At 44.2% G+C, this 18,291-nt stretch overlaps 1 protein-coding gene across 1 annotated transcript in view; it reads left to right on the forward strand.

Moving 5' to 3' along the window:
* Nucleotides 1–714: 714 nt before the first annotated feature.
* Nucleotides 715–18,291, forward strand: part of phf21b (PHD finger protein 21B) — a gene marked incomplete at its 5' end in the record, with an annotated part of 29,219 nt that continues 11,642 nt past the window's right edge. Inside the window, 2 exon segments of the mRNA XM_071532861.1 lie at nucleotides 715–972; nucleotides 15,799–15,891. Of these exon segments, the coding sequence (XP_071388962.1) occupies nucleotides 715–972; nucleotides 15,799–15,891 (351 nt within the window).

Genomic DNA, 18,291 nt, shown 5'->3' on the forward strand with positions numbered 1-18,291 from the left:
ATAGTAGTAGTGGTAAATCAGAATGTCTAGTCACTGAGGATGCTTGTTGCTTCTGTCTGAAAGTATTTTAGTACTTTAGCAGGTAAGACTTAAGTATTTGGACTGGTGCTAATCCTTTTCCGCCTTCTCTGTTTTCTGCTCACGTTAGCGTTTTAAATGAAGATAGGCTGTTGTCTCTGTTTATTGGCCCGGTGCATTTTCTTTTCCTCAATTCCCTTAGTGTAAAAATAGAACTCAAACGTGCCCTATGTACAAATGAAATTGCTTTGAGTTAAAGTCCTGTGTCAACACATTTAGGTGTAGTCTTTCTTGTATTATCTCCAACAGTGCTCTCGCTTTGACGGAAGCTGGCATCTGTACTAGTAGTAGTGGTAGTAGTAGTAACAGTAGTAGTGCTAGTATTGGTAGTAGTGCTCATAGTAGGAGTAGTGATGATGGTAGTGGTATTAGTAACGATAGTGAAGTGGTAGGAATGGTGGTGGTGGGAGTAGTAGTTGGAGTAGTGGTAGTAGTAGTGACAGGCTGTTGTCTCTATTTATATTTGCCCAGTGCATTTTTTCTAAATTCCCACAGTGTATAAATAGAGCTTAATCGTGCCCTCTGTACAAATGGAATGAAATAGCTTCGAGTGGGTCAACACATCTGTGTGTCTCTTTTTTTAAAATTTTTTTTATCTCTAACAGTCCTCTTTGTCTCTTTCTCTCTGTCTGACAGAAGCTGGCAGTAAGAAGTTGTCCTGTAGGGACGACCAAGCCCCTGTCGCTCATCAAGCCTCCCAGCCAGAGCATCGCCATCTCTGTGGTGCCGGCAAAGGCTCCCGTTTCCATGGTGACCGCACACATTAACGGACAAAAGGCGGCGAGCTCGGAGCCGCTGCAGACGTCCCCCATCAACCTCCAGACCGCCGGCAGAGTGGCGGGCACTGGAGTCCACTCCTTCAGCAGGAGAGCCGGAGAGCTGCCTCCCTCTCAGGTACTACTGCAACAACAGCATTAACACTGCCACACTAACATGATGTATTAACTAACCAGGCTTCACTACTACTACTACTACTACTACTGCAACAACAGCATTAACACTGCCACACTAACATGATGTATTAACTAACCAGGCTTCACTACTACTACTACTACTACTACTACTACTACTGCAACAACAGCATTAACACTAGCAGACTAACATAATCTATTAGCTAATCAGGCTTTATTACTACTACTACTACAACCATTATTAATTCCACTAGTACTACTGCTACTATTACTACCTATACTATTACAACAAATATGACTACTACAATCAGTACTACCTCTATTACTGCTACAACTGCTAGTATTACTACTACTACTGCTGCTGCTGATACCATTACTACTACTTGCAATGCTACCACTACTAAAATAATCCTGGGCAGTACACACATGGGTGGGTCCATTCTATACTCTCAGAATTGGCATGCTGACTCCAGAAATACATATCTACTGTATGTTAGCCATGCTACAAACATTAGGTATAATACTCACATATACTGCACATTACAATGTCAACATACAGTCTCAAATCAACACAGGAATCTAATGTTGCGTACAACAAGTTTGATGTTATTGTTGTTGTCAGTGATTTCAGTGATTGGCTGTATTTCCTATCACATTGCATCATTCTTCTTCCCAGTTGGTGTTTTCCCCTCATTAAAATTGAAAAGCAGAACTAAATGTAACATTCTGACATTTGAAGGATGTTGATTATGGAGAAACATTTTCCCACTAAAACAATTTTACATTTACTATGCTGATGCCCTACTGATCTGTACATGGTACACAATGCAGTACTCACGTCATGCATGTTCCAGCCTAGTCTTATGCAATGAGCAAGGTGTCTTACAGTGCAAATAACTTGAGTGAAAACCTGTTTTTTTAACTATGACCAAAACCGTAACCTAACATTAACGTAATTGTTTTAGTTGCCTAATCCTAACCCAAACCTTAACGCTAACCTTAACCAAAGTTACTTCTTTACTTACCTAAACTTAACTGTTATCTAAACTTTTCACATGGGGAACATTGTCACATAATACTTTCGTGGTGGAGGAACGTAATCTTCACGTTATTCGTGTCCACAGCATGTAATCTGGGTTTCAAAAGTTTGCGCTCATTTCTCGACGTTTATCGAGACTGTGTCGGCATGCTCACTTCACGAGCGTGCGAGATTGTATTCGTCGGAGATGCAACCCTGTATTTTTTCCTCCTCTTCTTCCCCCCGTTAGAATTCCAGCCACAGCGTCTCTCCCCTTGCTTCTGGACTCTGTATTCCGCACCATCACCTCCATCAGCACACGGCTTGGATTAGGGCTTCACGCTCAACACAGGCAGGCTCCACACTATTACTGTAATTGCACGGCCTCATAGAGAGAGGACGAGCCAAGCCACGGGGCCCGCGGGCTCCTCCTTATGATTCCACTGCGCGCTGTCCGTCCAATAGTATTCTCCCCCATGCAATGAAATCGGGGGTGTGGAGTGGACTATGGATCGCGCTGAGTCCGTCCATCAAACGTGATTTCGAAGACACCGCTGGTCTGATTTTGATGAAAATTTCACTGATTGCGTTGATAAGAGCATGGTTAAATTGTAACTGCTACACCGTACACGACTGACACAAAACTCGCTATATAGGTGCAGCTGTCCTTACAAATTACACTCATTGGCCTAATGGGGTCACAATAATTAAAAAAAGGTAAAAATTTCAAACTTTGAAAAGGCCAAAACTGCTACACCACCCGCCCAATTTTGATGAAACTTAAGAAGGATGATGCGCCTTGTCACCGATTGGCCCTAGGGGCGTCCGCATCACTCATGGGGGACGACATGTTTACTGTTGCCTTGTTTTATACGAGAGGCTGCCTCTGGTTGGAATGGAGAACAGGTCCGGGGCGGCCAACACAGAAACAGACGCAACGCGCGATAAAGCTGCCATGTTTCATCAATGTGTCACTCCAGGAGAAGCCCGGACTCGTTCCCTCCCGCCCTTCATCGTCATCCGGGCTGAATCACTCCCTCCCTTGCCCTCTCTTACCCCCCCCACCCCCCCACCCCTTCCTCTTATGGGCTGTCAGGGGGAGAGGGGTCACGCCGAGGGATTGTCTTACCGCTCTTTATGGCTGTATTGTTTAGAGGGAGTGGGCGCTCTCACCCAGCTGCCTGCCTGGGTGCACAAGGTAATAAAAAAGAAAGCTCACGGCCTCGACGTTTTTTCCCTGCCTCCACCAATTGGACGCAGGAGTCATAAAGCCCGGCCAATCAAAAGCCTTTCTTGTTGATGTGTGGACTGAGGAGAAGAGATTTTTTTTTTGGAGGGGGGGGACCACCTGGCCACTAATTTGGAGATCAATAATGAGGTGTAATTGGATTGTAGCTCTGCATGAGTGCACACATTATAGCCACATTGTTTCAGCGCAGTAGCACTTTAGTGAACTCTGAGTGCTTTACAAGTGACACAGCCTGTTTCGGCTCTGTGCCTCTCAACAAGACTCTCTGCTGAAACCGCGGGTTACTTGGCTGGCTATCGCTTGACAGCTTTATCCTGATGTGTTTCTGGTTAACTTCCAACTTTCCTCCTGAAAGATGTTGATCTGTGGTAGGAACACAGTTGTAAAGTGGCCTGTATGTTTGAATTGTCTGTGCTTGCTTCACTTCAGCGGTGGTTTTGAAAGTTTTTTTTGGTGGGTGTAGCAAATAGTCCGCTATCGGTGTACCCCTCCTGTTCAGGCAGGTTTCTGTCTGGATCATTTCTGCCCTCCAACATTTAACATTCCATAATAATACCGAAGAAAACTACTCTGCATGGCCTCTGACATCTGAGAGAAAATAATGGTTTCTCCATTGCGACAAAATATCACACATAACATGAAACACTCTTTTGACTGAGGAGGTGATACTGAAATGGCAGAAGAAGCCGCTGTAAAAAGCCTTTACGAGTGATTGGAGTTGCGGTTCTGCGAGCTACTATTAGCAACTCGCTGAGCAAAGGAAAAGCGAGAGTACGAGGAGGCGAATCTTTTGAAAGTACTCTTGCTTCAGCAGCGATCCTGCCTCTCTTTTATGGCTCTCCATCCTGCCAGCTTCCAAAGACATCTTTATCCTCTTTAAACAACAGCCAAGGTCATCTCTTCCATCCGCCTCCAAGTCTTGTCAAAGCCAGGAGAAGGTAGATGGCCCCTTCAAGTGGCCGCTTTCCCAGTTACTGCTTTGAATGACTAACAGTAGCCTACTGAAATAAAACAACCGTGGTTTGTGGAAGATAATGTGTGAATAGGTTCAGTCCTTGAACCGCGGCTCTCAGAATGAGCCTGGTGACCGCTAGAGTTTGGAAAAATTAACCATGGTCACATTTCAGAGTTCTTTCATCTACTAGTTACAACTATGAGAGAAAGAGAATGAATATCCGGAGTATAGATTTTACTCTTCCCAGTATCGCCACCCCAGCTTTACACTGTAATTTACTTAAGCCAAACTTCATTCTCAGATCAGGGTTTGGGCCAAATGGGTGTCAATTTAGCAGTTATTGTTTGGACATATTTTTAGGGTCCTGTTAGCCATATCTACCTAGAGTAGTTGACTTCACATTACAATTCAGTCACTTGTGCTTGTTTTACTACACATTTTACATAGTCTAGACAAAATGTGTAGATAATTTGTTCACATTCAGGTTAAAAGCATCAAAATTGGTCTGCGTGCACAATTCGATGCCCTGAACATTTTCAGAAATGGAGCCGTTGCAAAAATGGTACCAATCAGCCGTGGTGACCACTTTTCTTTCCACCATTATAAGCAAATGGGTTTTTTCCATTTCCCATATGTCTACAGCTATGTGTTGATGGCCAAGGAATACAGTAGGGCTAAGAAAAACATCAACTATTCACAACATCATGTAAAGGCAAATTCAGTGGTATTGTGTGGAGACATACAATGAGATTGCAATTTGAGAACATGGTAATTTTACTATCAGGCATATGGGAAAATGGCAATTTTGTCAGTTGTTAGTTCCAACTCTGAAACTGTCCAGAACATCAAACTGTACATGAATACCAATTTTAGTATGCCAGAATCACAGCAATTTGGCCTATTTCGCCTGGACTAACAGCAACTATGAAAGTAGTGGTATCGCTACTGAATCAAAAAGAGTTGTGAGCAGCTTTAATTGTAAAGCTGCAAGATTTGAAGTGTGAATGTTTCACGGTTGTGACCGCGATGTAGCTTTAGTACACAGCAATAGGCTCGAGAATAATCCAAAATGTCATCCTAAATCATTTAGCCTATTCATTCTGGTGTTAAGGCCCAGATGTGGGCCTGGTGCAGGGAGTGCATACTGGAACGGCCTGCTGAGGAACTGTATGTGCTCTATAGGCTCAGATGCACCCAGGCCTTGGCAGCAAGCACCCGCATGTGGGGGGGGGGGGGATGAGGAGGGGGGGGGAGGGCTTAAGCTCTGGGGAGCAACTCAAACTGCTACCCTGGCAGGGCTGCACGGGCACCATGCCCACCACTGGGCCCTGCTGAGGACAGACAGACCAACTTATGCGTGTGTGTGTGTGTGTGTGTGTGTGTGCGCACTGCAGTCTGACAGCTTGCTCTAATAGGTTCCTACACTGTACGAGCGGAGTGTAAAGCTAATTAAATGGCAGAAGGTACACTAGAGGGATAAAGTAGCGAGGGGGTTAAAGGAGATATGTTGTCTTAATTTCTCCGTTCCTCCTGGGCCGACATCGCAGACTTAATGAATTTCTCACTTCGCACAGATAGAGCAGTGACATTCAAGCTCACAGAATGCATGACTCCGAGCTTAACCGTGTTGTTATACAGGTCCGAGCTAAAAATACTTCTGATCCAGTCTACCTGCATGCGCTTTGCACTATTTTCTGATTGTGTAAGGGATTGTAAAGCAACAGCGTTACTGTCAGAAAGCAGGTTAGAGATAAAGGGAATAAAAGAGGGTTCAAAAGAGGGTTGTTTACATTGTGTATAAAATCCAATCTTGCTCTGCCCTCATTTAGAACTGTGGTCTTCCCCTCGAACCCACGTAGATCTGATATATATATATCCATTGCATCATCACATTAGCCTGCAATATCCATATTTCACAGGCTGGAGTTTGGGCACAGAGCATGAATGAAATAAAAAGCTTCATGGAGAAGATGGAGTGTGTGTGTGTGTGTGTGTGTGTGTGTGTGTGTGTGTGTGTGTGTAAGCATGCGCCGTCAGCCAGGAGCCAACGTGACGCTCTGGCCACGCGCGGCGCCCTCTAGTGGCCACTGTGGGGAAATGAGCCCTCTGTGTCTGTGTGTGTGTGTGTGTGTGTGCGTCCTCCTCCCAGACTCTGTAATGACCTCTATGGAGCAGAACAGTGCTCTTTGATCTGCACTCTGCACAAGAGCCCGGCTCTACATGTGTGTTGATTTGCCCTAACTAGGTCTCGGCCCAGCTGTCTCCTGAAATCCAATATGCACTTGAATAAATAATAGATACGGCGCGCTTAAAAACAATAAATGTCCGTAGCGCTCGGTTTTTAAACAGGGGTTTTTAAGTCATCTTCACATCCCGAGTGGTAAACTGTTTACTTTTGCATACGCAGAGACATGCCGTAAAGGTGATCCCCCCCCACTCCCCACTCCCCACTCTTTTCCTCGCTCGTTATGATTCCCCTAATTAGTCTGTAACGTCCCGCTCTTTCCCCCAGAGGAAAATAATGACAGACTGTTTTCCGCGTTCAAACAACACGGAGGATGGCAGCCTATCATAGGTGGTGGCTGAAAATTGCTGCGCGTGTTTGACATGGGCCTAGTGCTGGACTTCAAAGAGGCTGCTTATAGCTCCTGCTGATGCATAACACACACACACACACACACACACACACACTCGGTTATAACAGGCGACTACAGCCACCCTACACATTTTGAGAGCCTGAGAGGACAGCGGTTTGTGTGGATGGGAATCCATTTGGAACAGGGATGATGACGGGGCATCAGTCCAATTCTGCATGTATACCGCATGGAAGACGGATTTGATTTGATGTGCACATGCTCTTCACATCGCACACATTCTACATACACATCACACACAAGATAACATGAATTAGACAAGACTAGGGATTCACCGATCAATCGGCTCCTGATCATAATTATGCTACAGACATTCTAAGTAGGTCATCAGTAATCATCGGAGTGCTGTTTCAAAGCCGCTGAATGTATAATATGAAAACATGTGTTAAAAAAACATGTTTGTATTAGTTGATCAGGAACAGTTTAATGCAATGGTTCTCAACGTGGGGTCCGAGGACCACCAGGGGTCCTTGAGGGGGGTTCCAGGGGGTCCCCAGCAAACTGATGAATTGTTAAGCTTCACCGTTATTTCATTTACAAGAAGTTAACACAATTAGAGAATGTAGAAGAATGACTGTTTTGATCATAGTTTCACTGTTATCTCTCTACCTGCAGATAGTTAATTCTGGACAAAATCATATCTAACAATACAAATATTCGAGATACAAAAATCCGAGCGACAAAATCTCATCAAATGGGGGTCCGTGGCTCTAATGTGGACTAAACTAGGGATCCTTGATATGAAAAAGGTTGAGAATCACTGGTTTAACGCATTGGACAGAAGGCCTGGCCTCAATGAAAACCTACCTACCATGTAATGTTTGGATAAAATCTATGATTTATTTCCACGTGGTCGGGCAGCATTCTCATGCAGCCAGAAGAACAATCTGTTAAACACAGATTGAATTTTTACTGTTTATGCTTGCTGCGCACTTTTACAGGATGTGCTTAGTAGAAAGTCTGCGATTGATCTGTGATCAATCAATTGACACCCAAAAAACTGATTTAGATACAGCGCACGTCAGTATCCTGATTGTCACTGTCCAGCTGAGCATGTTGCCCCAGTTTATACACTGCTCATACCGAAATATTGTAGAGGGCATCAGCAGCGTAGAGGTTAGATAAGCAGGCTTGTGACCAAAAGGTTGTTGGTTCAAATCCCAGAACCAGCTGGGAAATTGGATAGGGGGAAATGAGTAATGCTCTCCCCTCCCTACATCCCTACCGTTCAGGTGCCCTTGAACAAGGTACTAAACCCCCAACTGCTCGGTGGCCACCAGCAGAAGATTGCGGTCATACTGGACAGCTCCCAGTGGGCAACAGTAGAAGGCTGTGGTTGTGTTACGCAGGAACTGTACGAATGTGAAGCAGGATGTTGCTGGGAAAGAACATGGAGCTCAGTTGACCTTCTCTCGATGAATAAAGGTTAAAAAAAAGACCCATAAAGTGAAAGCTGTAAGATATTTCTATGCCACAGGAACCTGGTTAATATGGGACTAAGCCAGGCATCTTAACCAGGTTGGAGTATGAGCTTACCGGGTTATTCTTACCCAGTTATGATGTTTACATGTGCCGAACCAAAATTAGGTTACTTCAGTCATCGGGTTAAGAATGGAAGTCTCCGGACATAGCCGTTGTCAGTACGTTTTTCAACTGTAGCCTGGTAGAACTGGACCAGGATCAGTGGACGGACACCTACTGTGGGTCCAGATTGATTACAACTGACTTTGTTGTTGTTTAGCATTTAGTTGCTTGAACTAAGAGCTCATTCACTATGAAATATATGCATCAAGTTGTGGCACAAACAAGCCCTTGAAAAGAGAAAAGACTAAAGAGCACCGAGCGAGCAAATGCCCCCTTCATTACCAATTGCAAGCACAAACTGCACACTAATCCGCCCTGTATAATTGGAGTGTTCTCTGATCTGATCTGAGATTCTTTGATCTGTTAGTCAGTATTTTATATGAATGCACAGATCAGGTTTTGGGGCGTTTTGGGAGTACAACAGGTGGTGACATCAGCTGGCACCAAAGATCAACCAATAGCACATGGCGATTCAGTAGCATGTCTTTTACCATTAAATGTCAGGCTTTACATAGATTTGGTTTCGGGGTTTAGCTAGATCAGCCCAGTCATGCAGACCTGCAGTATGTTCTGATAGCAGTACAGTTCATTTTCATGTTCATTTCAATTAAGAAATTTCATAAGTTTCACTCTAGATGGCTTATAAAGGTGTTGAAGTGTCTCGAGTCTAAATTGATGTCACTTGCAGACACCCTGAGATTGTTCTTATGGATGCATGACATTTAGTTATTTTTTTGCTTGATGAAAAAGTTTTTCGTTGAGGCAGCACAGTCTATGCCTTCTGTCCAGTACATTGAACTATTTCTAATCATATATTGAAAACATATTTTTTCATATTTTTACATCATACACTCAAGCGTTCACGATGGGGCAGTCGGTGCTCGGCCGATCACCAATTACCCATTTAGAACTTCCCAGCACGCATTTGACAGCAACGTAGGGCTGGACGATATGGTTGAAATCAATATCATGATAATCATAAGGATTTTTTTCCATATCGATATATATGACGATATGGCTCACATAAGCGAAATCACGTTAAATAATCAAATTAATGTTCATCATATTGAACCGAATGGTAATGTTTGGTGTGATATCAAACTAAACTGATATTTTCACATAATATTCCTACCATACTTCATTTTATCTGAGTTTCTAAATAAAATTAGCTTGTTCTCATCAGTTCAGACAGAAGAATTGTGCGTCTCCATATCCCAAAATCACCATATCATCACAATATAATCCCACTGAAAGGCGATAAAGGATAATATTGAATTATCGTCCGGCCCTACAGCAGCGTGCAAGTGGCCAAAGTTCGACATCAACCCAAACTAGTGCAAAATCTTCACAATACGATATTATGGCATGGTTAAAAAATTCATATTAAAGCAGCTTTGGGAACTGTTTTGAACTGGAATCATGCAGATGTTTAGGTCCTGATTTCACCAAACGACTCTCAACTTTCATGTTGGCGCTATATTTACACCACCGCCACCACCATCTATCAACGTCAAAATGTTTGCTGCGTTTTTTTTTTCTTACCGATTATGATCGGCGGCCGGTTGATCGGTGCAACCCTAACGTTCCCCGAACAGCTGTCACCGCCTATTTTAAGAGCAAAGTGGTCTTAAATGACGGACACATGTCTCCGCGTGTGTTTCCTTGAGGAGCCGACAGGATTTCACTCGGCACTGTCTTTTTGAGGAACTGGCTACATGGTAGAATTAATCACAGCTTGGCACTGCAACAAATATAAGGCCATGGAAGAATATGATGGCGCACTAAGCCTCTCATCCCAAGAGAAAGATAAACCAATGGTAAAAAAAAAAAAAAAAATTCTCACAGATGATACATGTCTGTGGCAGCTCGGCTCTCTCTCTCTCTCTCTCTCTCTCTCTCTCTCCCTCTCCTCCTCTCTCGCTGTCGTTCGCTCTCATCCTCTCTTGCTGCGTATGCATTTCCTCCTCCCCTCCCCTGCTGTGAGTAACAGTGATGACAGGACAAATGATAGCAAACTCAGACCCTGCTAGCCCGCGATCCAGTAAGGAGTTGATATCCTTCTCCTCTATATAATCCCTCCATCTCCTTCCTCCCCTCTCTATTGCTGTCCCCATCTCCCCATCCTGACCCAGCTATTTTCCTCTCTCGTTCTGTTGGAAAGTCAACCTGCATCTTTTCCAGGAACTATTCTTTCCAATACACAAACCTAATAGGTTACTAGGATAGTGTTGTCTGCATTGATTAGTCTTATATTTCAATATTATAATTTCAAATACTTTTTACCAGTGCAACTGACTTTCATATGATAATACAGTTTGCTTGCATTGTGTTGGTAATGGCTATTATGGGAAAATACACTGATTTAATGGCTACCAAATGCACTGTTTCTTCAGCTTGTTTCCCCATCTTAATCTTGTTTCTGAGATGCTGTTCTACAGTACTGTTTTCCATCTCTGTTATGTGATGTTTTGGCCATCTGTCAGTCTGATACAGCTCCTTCACCAAGATTCACTTTGGAACTAATGGGGAGCACTTTAGTGCGACAGGCCTGGTTTATTAAGCTTCTGGTCAGGACCCCAAAGTGGGTCATGGTCCTTCTCAATTCTCCTATTTATGCATTTTTGGACTTCCCGAACTTTGTGGGAATCGCAATATACCATCATGCACATATTTTTCTGAGTCAGCCAACATAAGTTGCACTAATATAGCAAGTGATGCTATGTCAGCCATACTTATATTTCAGTAAGATTTGAATGTGAGAGTATGTCATCACTTCTACCCTTCAGCAGCAAGTCCACAAGATCTCAGGGTAAGAGATCAGGGGCTGCTATACTTTCTAAGCCTTAAGTTGATTTTGGGTTCAGTCATGGTGGCTGTCGCTGCTCATGCCAACTATGCAGTTCTTCTTCTATTTATTCCAAAACAAACCGGAAACATAAAACGCATCACTTCCTGTGAACCAGAGGATATTTTCCCCAGGAAAGAGCTACCAGACACCGGGTGTTTAGAACGGCAAATGGAAAGGATTTCACCAACTGGCTTACAGATTGAATCACTGATATGTTATAGCAACCCAATAGGGAGTAGCAAAGCTGACATTTATTTATATGAAAAGGTGGTGGATTATTTAACAGCCGCGATTGGATGGATCCCAGAAAATGGATTGGAAACTGCTATTTTTTTTTTTTTTTTTTACCAAGAGAATATGTGGTTTAGTTTTAAAGTGCTGGTGTACTGTAACTTTCCTCTCAGTGATTCTCCACACCTCCTGCATCCTTGGCCTGCAGTGAATCCCCAGCTGGTAATTGGGGTGAAGAGGTGTTCTTGTTTCTGTGTGCTGGCAGACAACAACACATTGTCTAGGGAAGCACAGGGAGTGTATATGCTGAAAAGCTGAAAAGGGTTCTGTCCCCTGCACCGGGAAATTGCTAAACACTTTGTATCGGGAACATAAAGGAGCCGGAGTATGATGAAAGAGGAGCCGGGTGTTCCTCCCTCTCTCTCTCTCTCCCTGACAGTTTATCTCTAATGGACCTGTGATGCTGGGCGGCTTCTAGACTCCCAGCACACACTGCTGCAGTCGCTGCCACATTTAAAGCCATATCTTAAAATGACAAAATGACACCCTCAACCCCCCTGGCTCTATCACACCGGGTTTGGGAGACAAGGGAGGGAGGGAGGGAGGGCGTAGTGCTTTCCTCGCAGACGGTATTGACTTTTGGTATTTGGAAAAGGGAAAATTCATTCGAAAAAAAACCCAGAAGGAAAACAGGAAATCGCTGGTCCAAGGCTGCTGTGCTCACACTCGAGAGGAGGCCTAAGCGAAGGTGCTTAGGTTTGAGAAAAGAGGCAGCAATTACGAAAATGAAAGCCCTCGCACTGCAAGAATTTTCATCTTGGCTGTTGCCATGGGAACAGGCCTTGGCCACCCCCCCCCCCCCCCCCCTCCACACACACACACACACACACACACACACTCCCGCTCCCCCCCCCTTCGTTCTGTTCTGCAGCACAATGGAACGAAGGGATTTCACAGAAGAAGAAAAGAGGGACCGGTTGAGTTGTGTTCCAAAGGGGAAAGCTAAAACTTTCCCCCCCCCTCCCCTCCTATCTTTTCTATTCCTTTCTTCTCTCAGAGAGGAGAGAGAGAGAGAGGAAGGGGGGGGGGGCTTAGCGGAGGAAAACAACAGAACCGGCTGTGGAAAAAGGACAGTGTGGGGAGAAGACGGCACAACTTTCGTAAACCAATAGTGCATTTACATATCTACGGCATCTCACTCCCCGACTTGTACATGCAGACCATTTTACCTCCGTTTAGTACGTTTTCACCACCAGTTCTTTTGCCACTCGTCCTTTCCGGAAAGGCCTGTACACCTCACCGTAGTTTATGTCCGTCTGGCCGTTTAATATCACTGTCGCTGATGGTTTGACCTTGGCCAAGCCGGAGTAGATGCCAGCTGATATATATATATATACGGGCCGGACTTTAGCCGCGTAAATACCATTGTCTCGTAATCCCCCCCCCCCCCCTCTTATTTCACCGCAGTGGAAAGTGAGAAAAGCTCCCCCCCCCCCCTTCGTATTGACTTCTCCATCAATATCTGCGGGTCACGCAGCCAATTCCACCTGCCAAGGCTGAGGCTTTCTTTTTTTTTCCACAAAGAAAGCGGAGAGAGAGAGAGAGAGAGAGAGAGAGAGAGCGAGAGAGAGAGAGTGAAATTGTATAATTCACAGCAACGGCCGCGGCAGTTTTAACCGTGGCCCCCCGGGCTCTAATTTCCCCCCCTCTTCGCGAGTGAGCCGCGAACACAGTGAGGTGTTATTCTATGGATGCTAATCTGCTAATCAGATTCTGTGGCGGGCTTGTTTGTTTGATTTGGTGGAAGGGGTGGTGGTGGTGGTGGTGGTGGTGGAGGGGGGGTGGGGGGGAGAGAGAGAGAGAGAGAGATTTGCCACAAACATCAAGTAGCTTACAGCGGCGGTAACACGAGGAGGTTTGTTCTGAAAAACATGCTGTTGTTGACAGCTTTTAAAAAGCTCCACTCGTTCGTTAGGAGAGAGGGGAGGGTCTGGCTGTGTGTGTGTGTGTGTGTGTGTGTGTTTTTTCTCTTCTCTCTCTCTCTCCTCCGCGTCGGGGCGACAAATAAAGAGCGAATGTTCTTTGGGAGAGCGGCTCTAACGAGAGGGTTTTTGGAAACACTGGAGGGGCCCTATAGCGGCGTTCTGACATTTTCCCGTGGAGGATTTTCCGATGCGAGGTTTAATTAACCGCATACGCTAGCGCCGGGTTTAATGAGAGCGGGTCTGAAGCAGCCTCGGGTTTGAGGTTAACCCGATGCCCCAGTCAAAGAAACTCCATCCAGAGAGGTGAATTAAAGCACTGTAATGTAATATAGCCTCATCTTTTGCAGACGGGGCTGCCAGTGATTTAACGCAAGATGACAAATGAAAGGTTGAGAAAGGCCTGCCGATTCTCATTACACTCCTGCCTGCTGTATTAATAGAAATATAATTGTTATTCTCGGATTATGAACTGCTGGTTCGTCCTCCTCCTGGTCCTCTACACGTGTTGTAGATGAGCACACTGTAGGAGGAAGGCCCTCAGTGAAGGAAAACATATACACAGGTCTGGAAAAGTATTAAAAACGAATTCGATCATTTCCAGGTCTTGAATAGTTTGGGAATTTGAAAAAAAAAAAATGTCTGGAAAAGGATGGGAAATGTTGCGGTTCAGGTCCGATACACACATGATTCTAGCTTTTATGTTGTTGTAGAGCCACTTTGAGTCCACAGTTTTTGTTGATGTGAAGAATAATGTTCAGATAGAGGGACGCTCTTATTACCCACCAAAATCCCCACCAAAATCAAATCCAGAAGAACATAGGGTCTGGGATAAATATGGAATTTTAAAATGGAAACCCTGCCAATCATCTCACATATTCTGATATTTGTCTCTGTGAAGAACTTCATCTATACAGTGATATGACCTAGTTAGCAGGGGCAAGATGTCTATCTGCGTAAATCATATTGAACACCAGACAAATCAAGGTCTGGAAAAAGTATGGAATTTTTTCGCATACATAGAACAGTCCTAAATGGAACTAGATCAGTTTAGACTGGGCCTTCCCTTTGGTAGTGCAGATCCAGGATGAGGAGGCTGTATGCATGTGTCTGGATCTGAACAAGGATTATTCTGTTCCTGCGCGAGTCCCGGATGGTTTTTGGAAGCAGCAGCGGAGGTAAAGGGGTCGGAAAACAAGGCCGCGGTGTTGGAGTCTGGTACAGGCAGGAGCCCCGAGTTACTCCGAGACCCCGCGCTCACCTCGGCATCGGAAAGCTGGATGTCAGTCTGATGTCATTTTTTTTTTTTTTTTATCACATGTACATGAGGTTCTTTCCCCTCTGTTTGGTTAACTTGGAAACCAGCCTCACTAACTGGCTTGGAGTGCCAGCAAGGTTCGTCTTTATTTATGGGTTTTTTTTTTTTGTGTGGTTTGTTTTAGCAGGGCTTTTATTGTTTTGTTTTTTTGGCATTTTATTTAAAAAAAAATTTTTTTGGCAGTAATTGTTTTTTCCATGTGTATTTTTAGTTTTTGTGTTTCTAGGGAGGGCAGCGAGGTCGTGCGTTAACGCAGCGGTTCTCAACGTGGGGTCCGAGGACCATTAGGGGGTCCTTGAGGGGGGTTCCAGGGGGTCCCCAGCAAATTGATGAATTGTTAAACTTCAGCATTATTTCATTTATAAGAAGTTAACACCAGTAGAGAATGTAGAAGAATGACTGTTTTGATCATAGTTTCTCTGTTATCTCTCTACCTACAATACAGATAGTCATGGAATTCTGGACAAAATCATATCTAACAATACAAATATACTCAGATTTGGGTCTGAGAGACAAAATCTCATCAAACGGGGGTCCGTGGCTCTAATGTGGACTAAATTAGGGGTCCTTGATATGAAAAAGGTTGAGAATCACTGCGTTAACATGTTCTGTTTCTGGATAGATTTCTACTACGCCGCAAAACCCTGAAAATAAATTATGAAACAAAAAGAAATGTAAGGCATTATAGACAGGTTTGCCACCATATTACCTGAGCCTCGACACCTACCGCTGCTGAATCAGTTCTCCTCTACTCACAAAACTGACCTTGAGCCAGCCGGTCGAAGCGCTCTGCCTGCTTTGACTTTGCTTCCCGTTATTTTCGTCACGATCCACTGCTCGATCTGCAATATTAAAAAAAAAAACACTTTATGGACCGTCATCGCCATTCCAGAATGCTGCAAATGAATGTGAGCCATACAGAAAGCATTTGGCATTCATTTTCTGTGTTTCCTTTCTGTCTTTGTTTCAGATGCTGGGAACTCTCACAGCAGTGCCCATTAAGGTGCCTCAAGTCAGCTCCCTGCACCGGCTGGCAGGACAAGCAGCCACTGTGCTACCTCAGGTAACACACACACACACACACACACTTGTCTTACTATCCTTATGAGGACCGTTCATTGACTACCTTCGTTGTCACCTAACCCAAGGGCCGCAATTATTTGTCAGAAATTGCCTCAATACAATTTTTTATTTCTCAAAAGTAGAAGCAGCTGTAAAGTCCTATTTTCACTCTTACTTTCTTACTCTTACTGTGTCCATACACACAAAATCAGGTTTCTACTTTATTACTTTGAGGTGCAGCTACAACTCAAAGGCAAACTTTGCACAGAAATCTATTCTTGTTTGTGGTCATCTGGTTTCAAAGCAGTGTGTGTCCAGATGACAGATGATGATGCAATTTTAGGAACTATAACGATTTCAGGATTTTCTCCGTTCTTTTCCCACAGATGCTCTAAGGCAGTGATTCTCTGCTTTTTTCATATCAAGGACCCCTAATTTAGTCCACATTAGGGCCACGGACCCCCATTTGATGAGATTTTGTCTCATTGACCCAAATCTGAGAATACTTTTACTGTCAGATATGATTGTGTCCAGAATTCCATGACTATCTGTATTGTAGGTAGAGAGATAACAGTGAAACTATGATCAAAACAGTCATTCTTCTACATTCTCTAATTGTGTTAACTTCTTGTAAATGAAGTAATGGTGAAGTTTAACAATTCATCAATTGGCTGGGGACCCCTGGTGGTCCCCGGACCCCACGTTGAGAACCACTGCTCTAAGTTTCTCTACTGCGTCTCCATCTGAACTTTCATTTGGTCTCATGGTGCATGTTGGCCATTCAGAGGTTGTGATTGGTCACATGTAATGGAACCACTTGATATGCCACACCGGGGCTTTTCAGGGGAATTTAATTGTGGAAACATACAATTGCGATTATATATGTAATTTATGATTAATTGTGCAGCCCTAACTAACCCTTCTTAATCTTAAACTCAAATCCTAATCCTAAACTAGTGAGGAAAAAACGTCCTCACTCTGAACGTCTCAAACTGGCTCTCGCAAGGACAGAAATACACGAACGCATTTATACCAGCGGTTTGCCAGCAGTCTATTTCTCACGGCTACAGTTCAGTAAGTCAAACTGAACTTGAATTTCTCTGGCTGAGGAAGTAATTTTCTTCCCAGATCAAGAGGATCTTCTACACAAAGGGACATCCTGTTCTAGCTTGCCGGGTGATTACAATCCTCTCCAAGAAGCCACTCCAGGGTTTTCCACTCTGCGCGGAACGACGACGGCTAAACTCCCTCCCTCCCTCCCTCCCTCCTCCGGCAGAAAAAAAAACAAAAACAAAGAAAAACCCTCTGCTTTTATAGTTCCGGTGCTTGTGGCTGTGACGGTCGATCAGAGAGAGCGGCTCGGTTAAGTCGCTCGGTTAATTTGGTCCTGAGGGGGGGGCGTGGCCGGGGCCGGGGCCGGGCGGGACGGGCATGAAACGCCATTAATCCCTGTTGTTGTTGTTGTTGTTGTTGTTGTAGTTCATCTACTTTCACTGGTGTCGCTGGATCAATGGAGCTTTTGTTAGGAGAGGAAATCTGTTTGCTTATCAGTGGCATTGCTGCTGCTCTGGACAGAAAGGGCCGTCTGGACGCTTTATACTGGGTTAAAGGAATAGTTCACCCCAAAAATGAAAATTCTGTCATCATCTCCTCCCCCTCATGCCAGTTGAAACACAGGTGAAGTTTGTCCATATAACACACAGGGAGGCTGCCAGCACAACTCCATAGCAGCCTTCTCCAAAACAACTGAAGTCAGTGGGGACCAGTTCTTCAGAGTTCCAAAAAGACCTACAGTATATTTACACCATCATTTAGTGCAAATCTTAACTACAGCTGATTGATTTGCAACAAATAATGGTGTATAGGTCTTTCTATTCACAGTGTGATGGTTTGGTTGTGTTTGTTTTGGAACTCTAAAGAACAGGTCCCCATTGACTTCAGTTGTTTTGGAGAAGGCTGCTACCAAGTTGTGCTGGCAACCTCCCTGTGTGTCATATGGACTAACACATTTCACCTGTGTTTCATTTGGCATGAGGGTGAGTAGATGATGACAGAATTTTCATTTTGGGGTGAACTATTCCTTTAATATATTATTTCCCTGATGTATCCTATTACTTCTGCTGCTGTGTCGACCCCGCTTCCCCCACGCGGATCAATAAAGTTTCATCTAAGCTCCACCTGAAATAACACCCGCTGTTTGATAAACATCAATATTGCTATTTCACAAGATACATTGGTTTCTGCCGATTCTCCTCCATAGTGTAAAGATGGTCAACCCTGGGTAAAAGGCAGATAAATATAACAAATTAATAAACATGCTGGGTGAAATTGCTTATAATGAATTGCATCCTGACCCTGCAGTGGCATTTTTACCCCTCGACTGGGGTAAAGAGTTAACATT

This window comes from Centroberyx affinis, unplaced genomic scaffold, assembly GCF_046629955.1.
Source record: "Centroberyx affinis isolate AG114_WGS23_722 - 3 ecotype Tasmania unplaced genomic scaffold, CSIRO-AGI_Caff_v1 ptg002261l_1, whole genome shotgun sequence".
Classification (NCBI taxonomy): Eukaryota; Metazoa; Chordata; class Actinopteri; order Beryciformes; family Berycidae; genus Centroberyx; species Centroberyx affinis.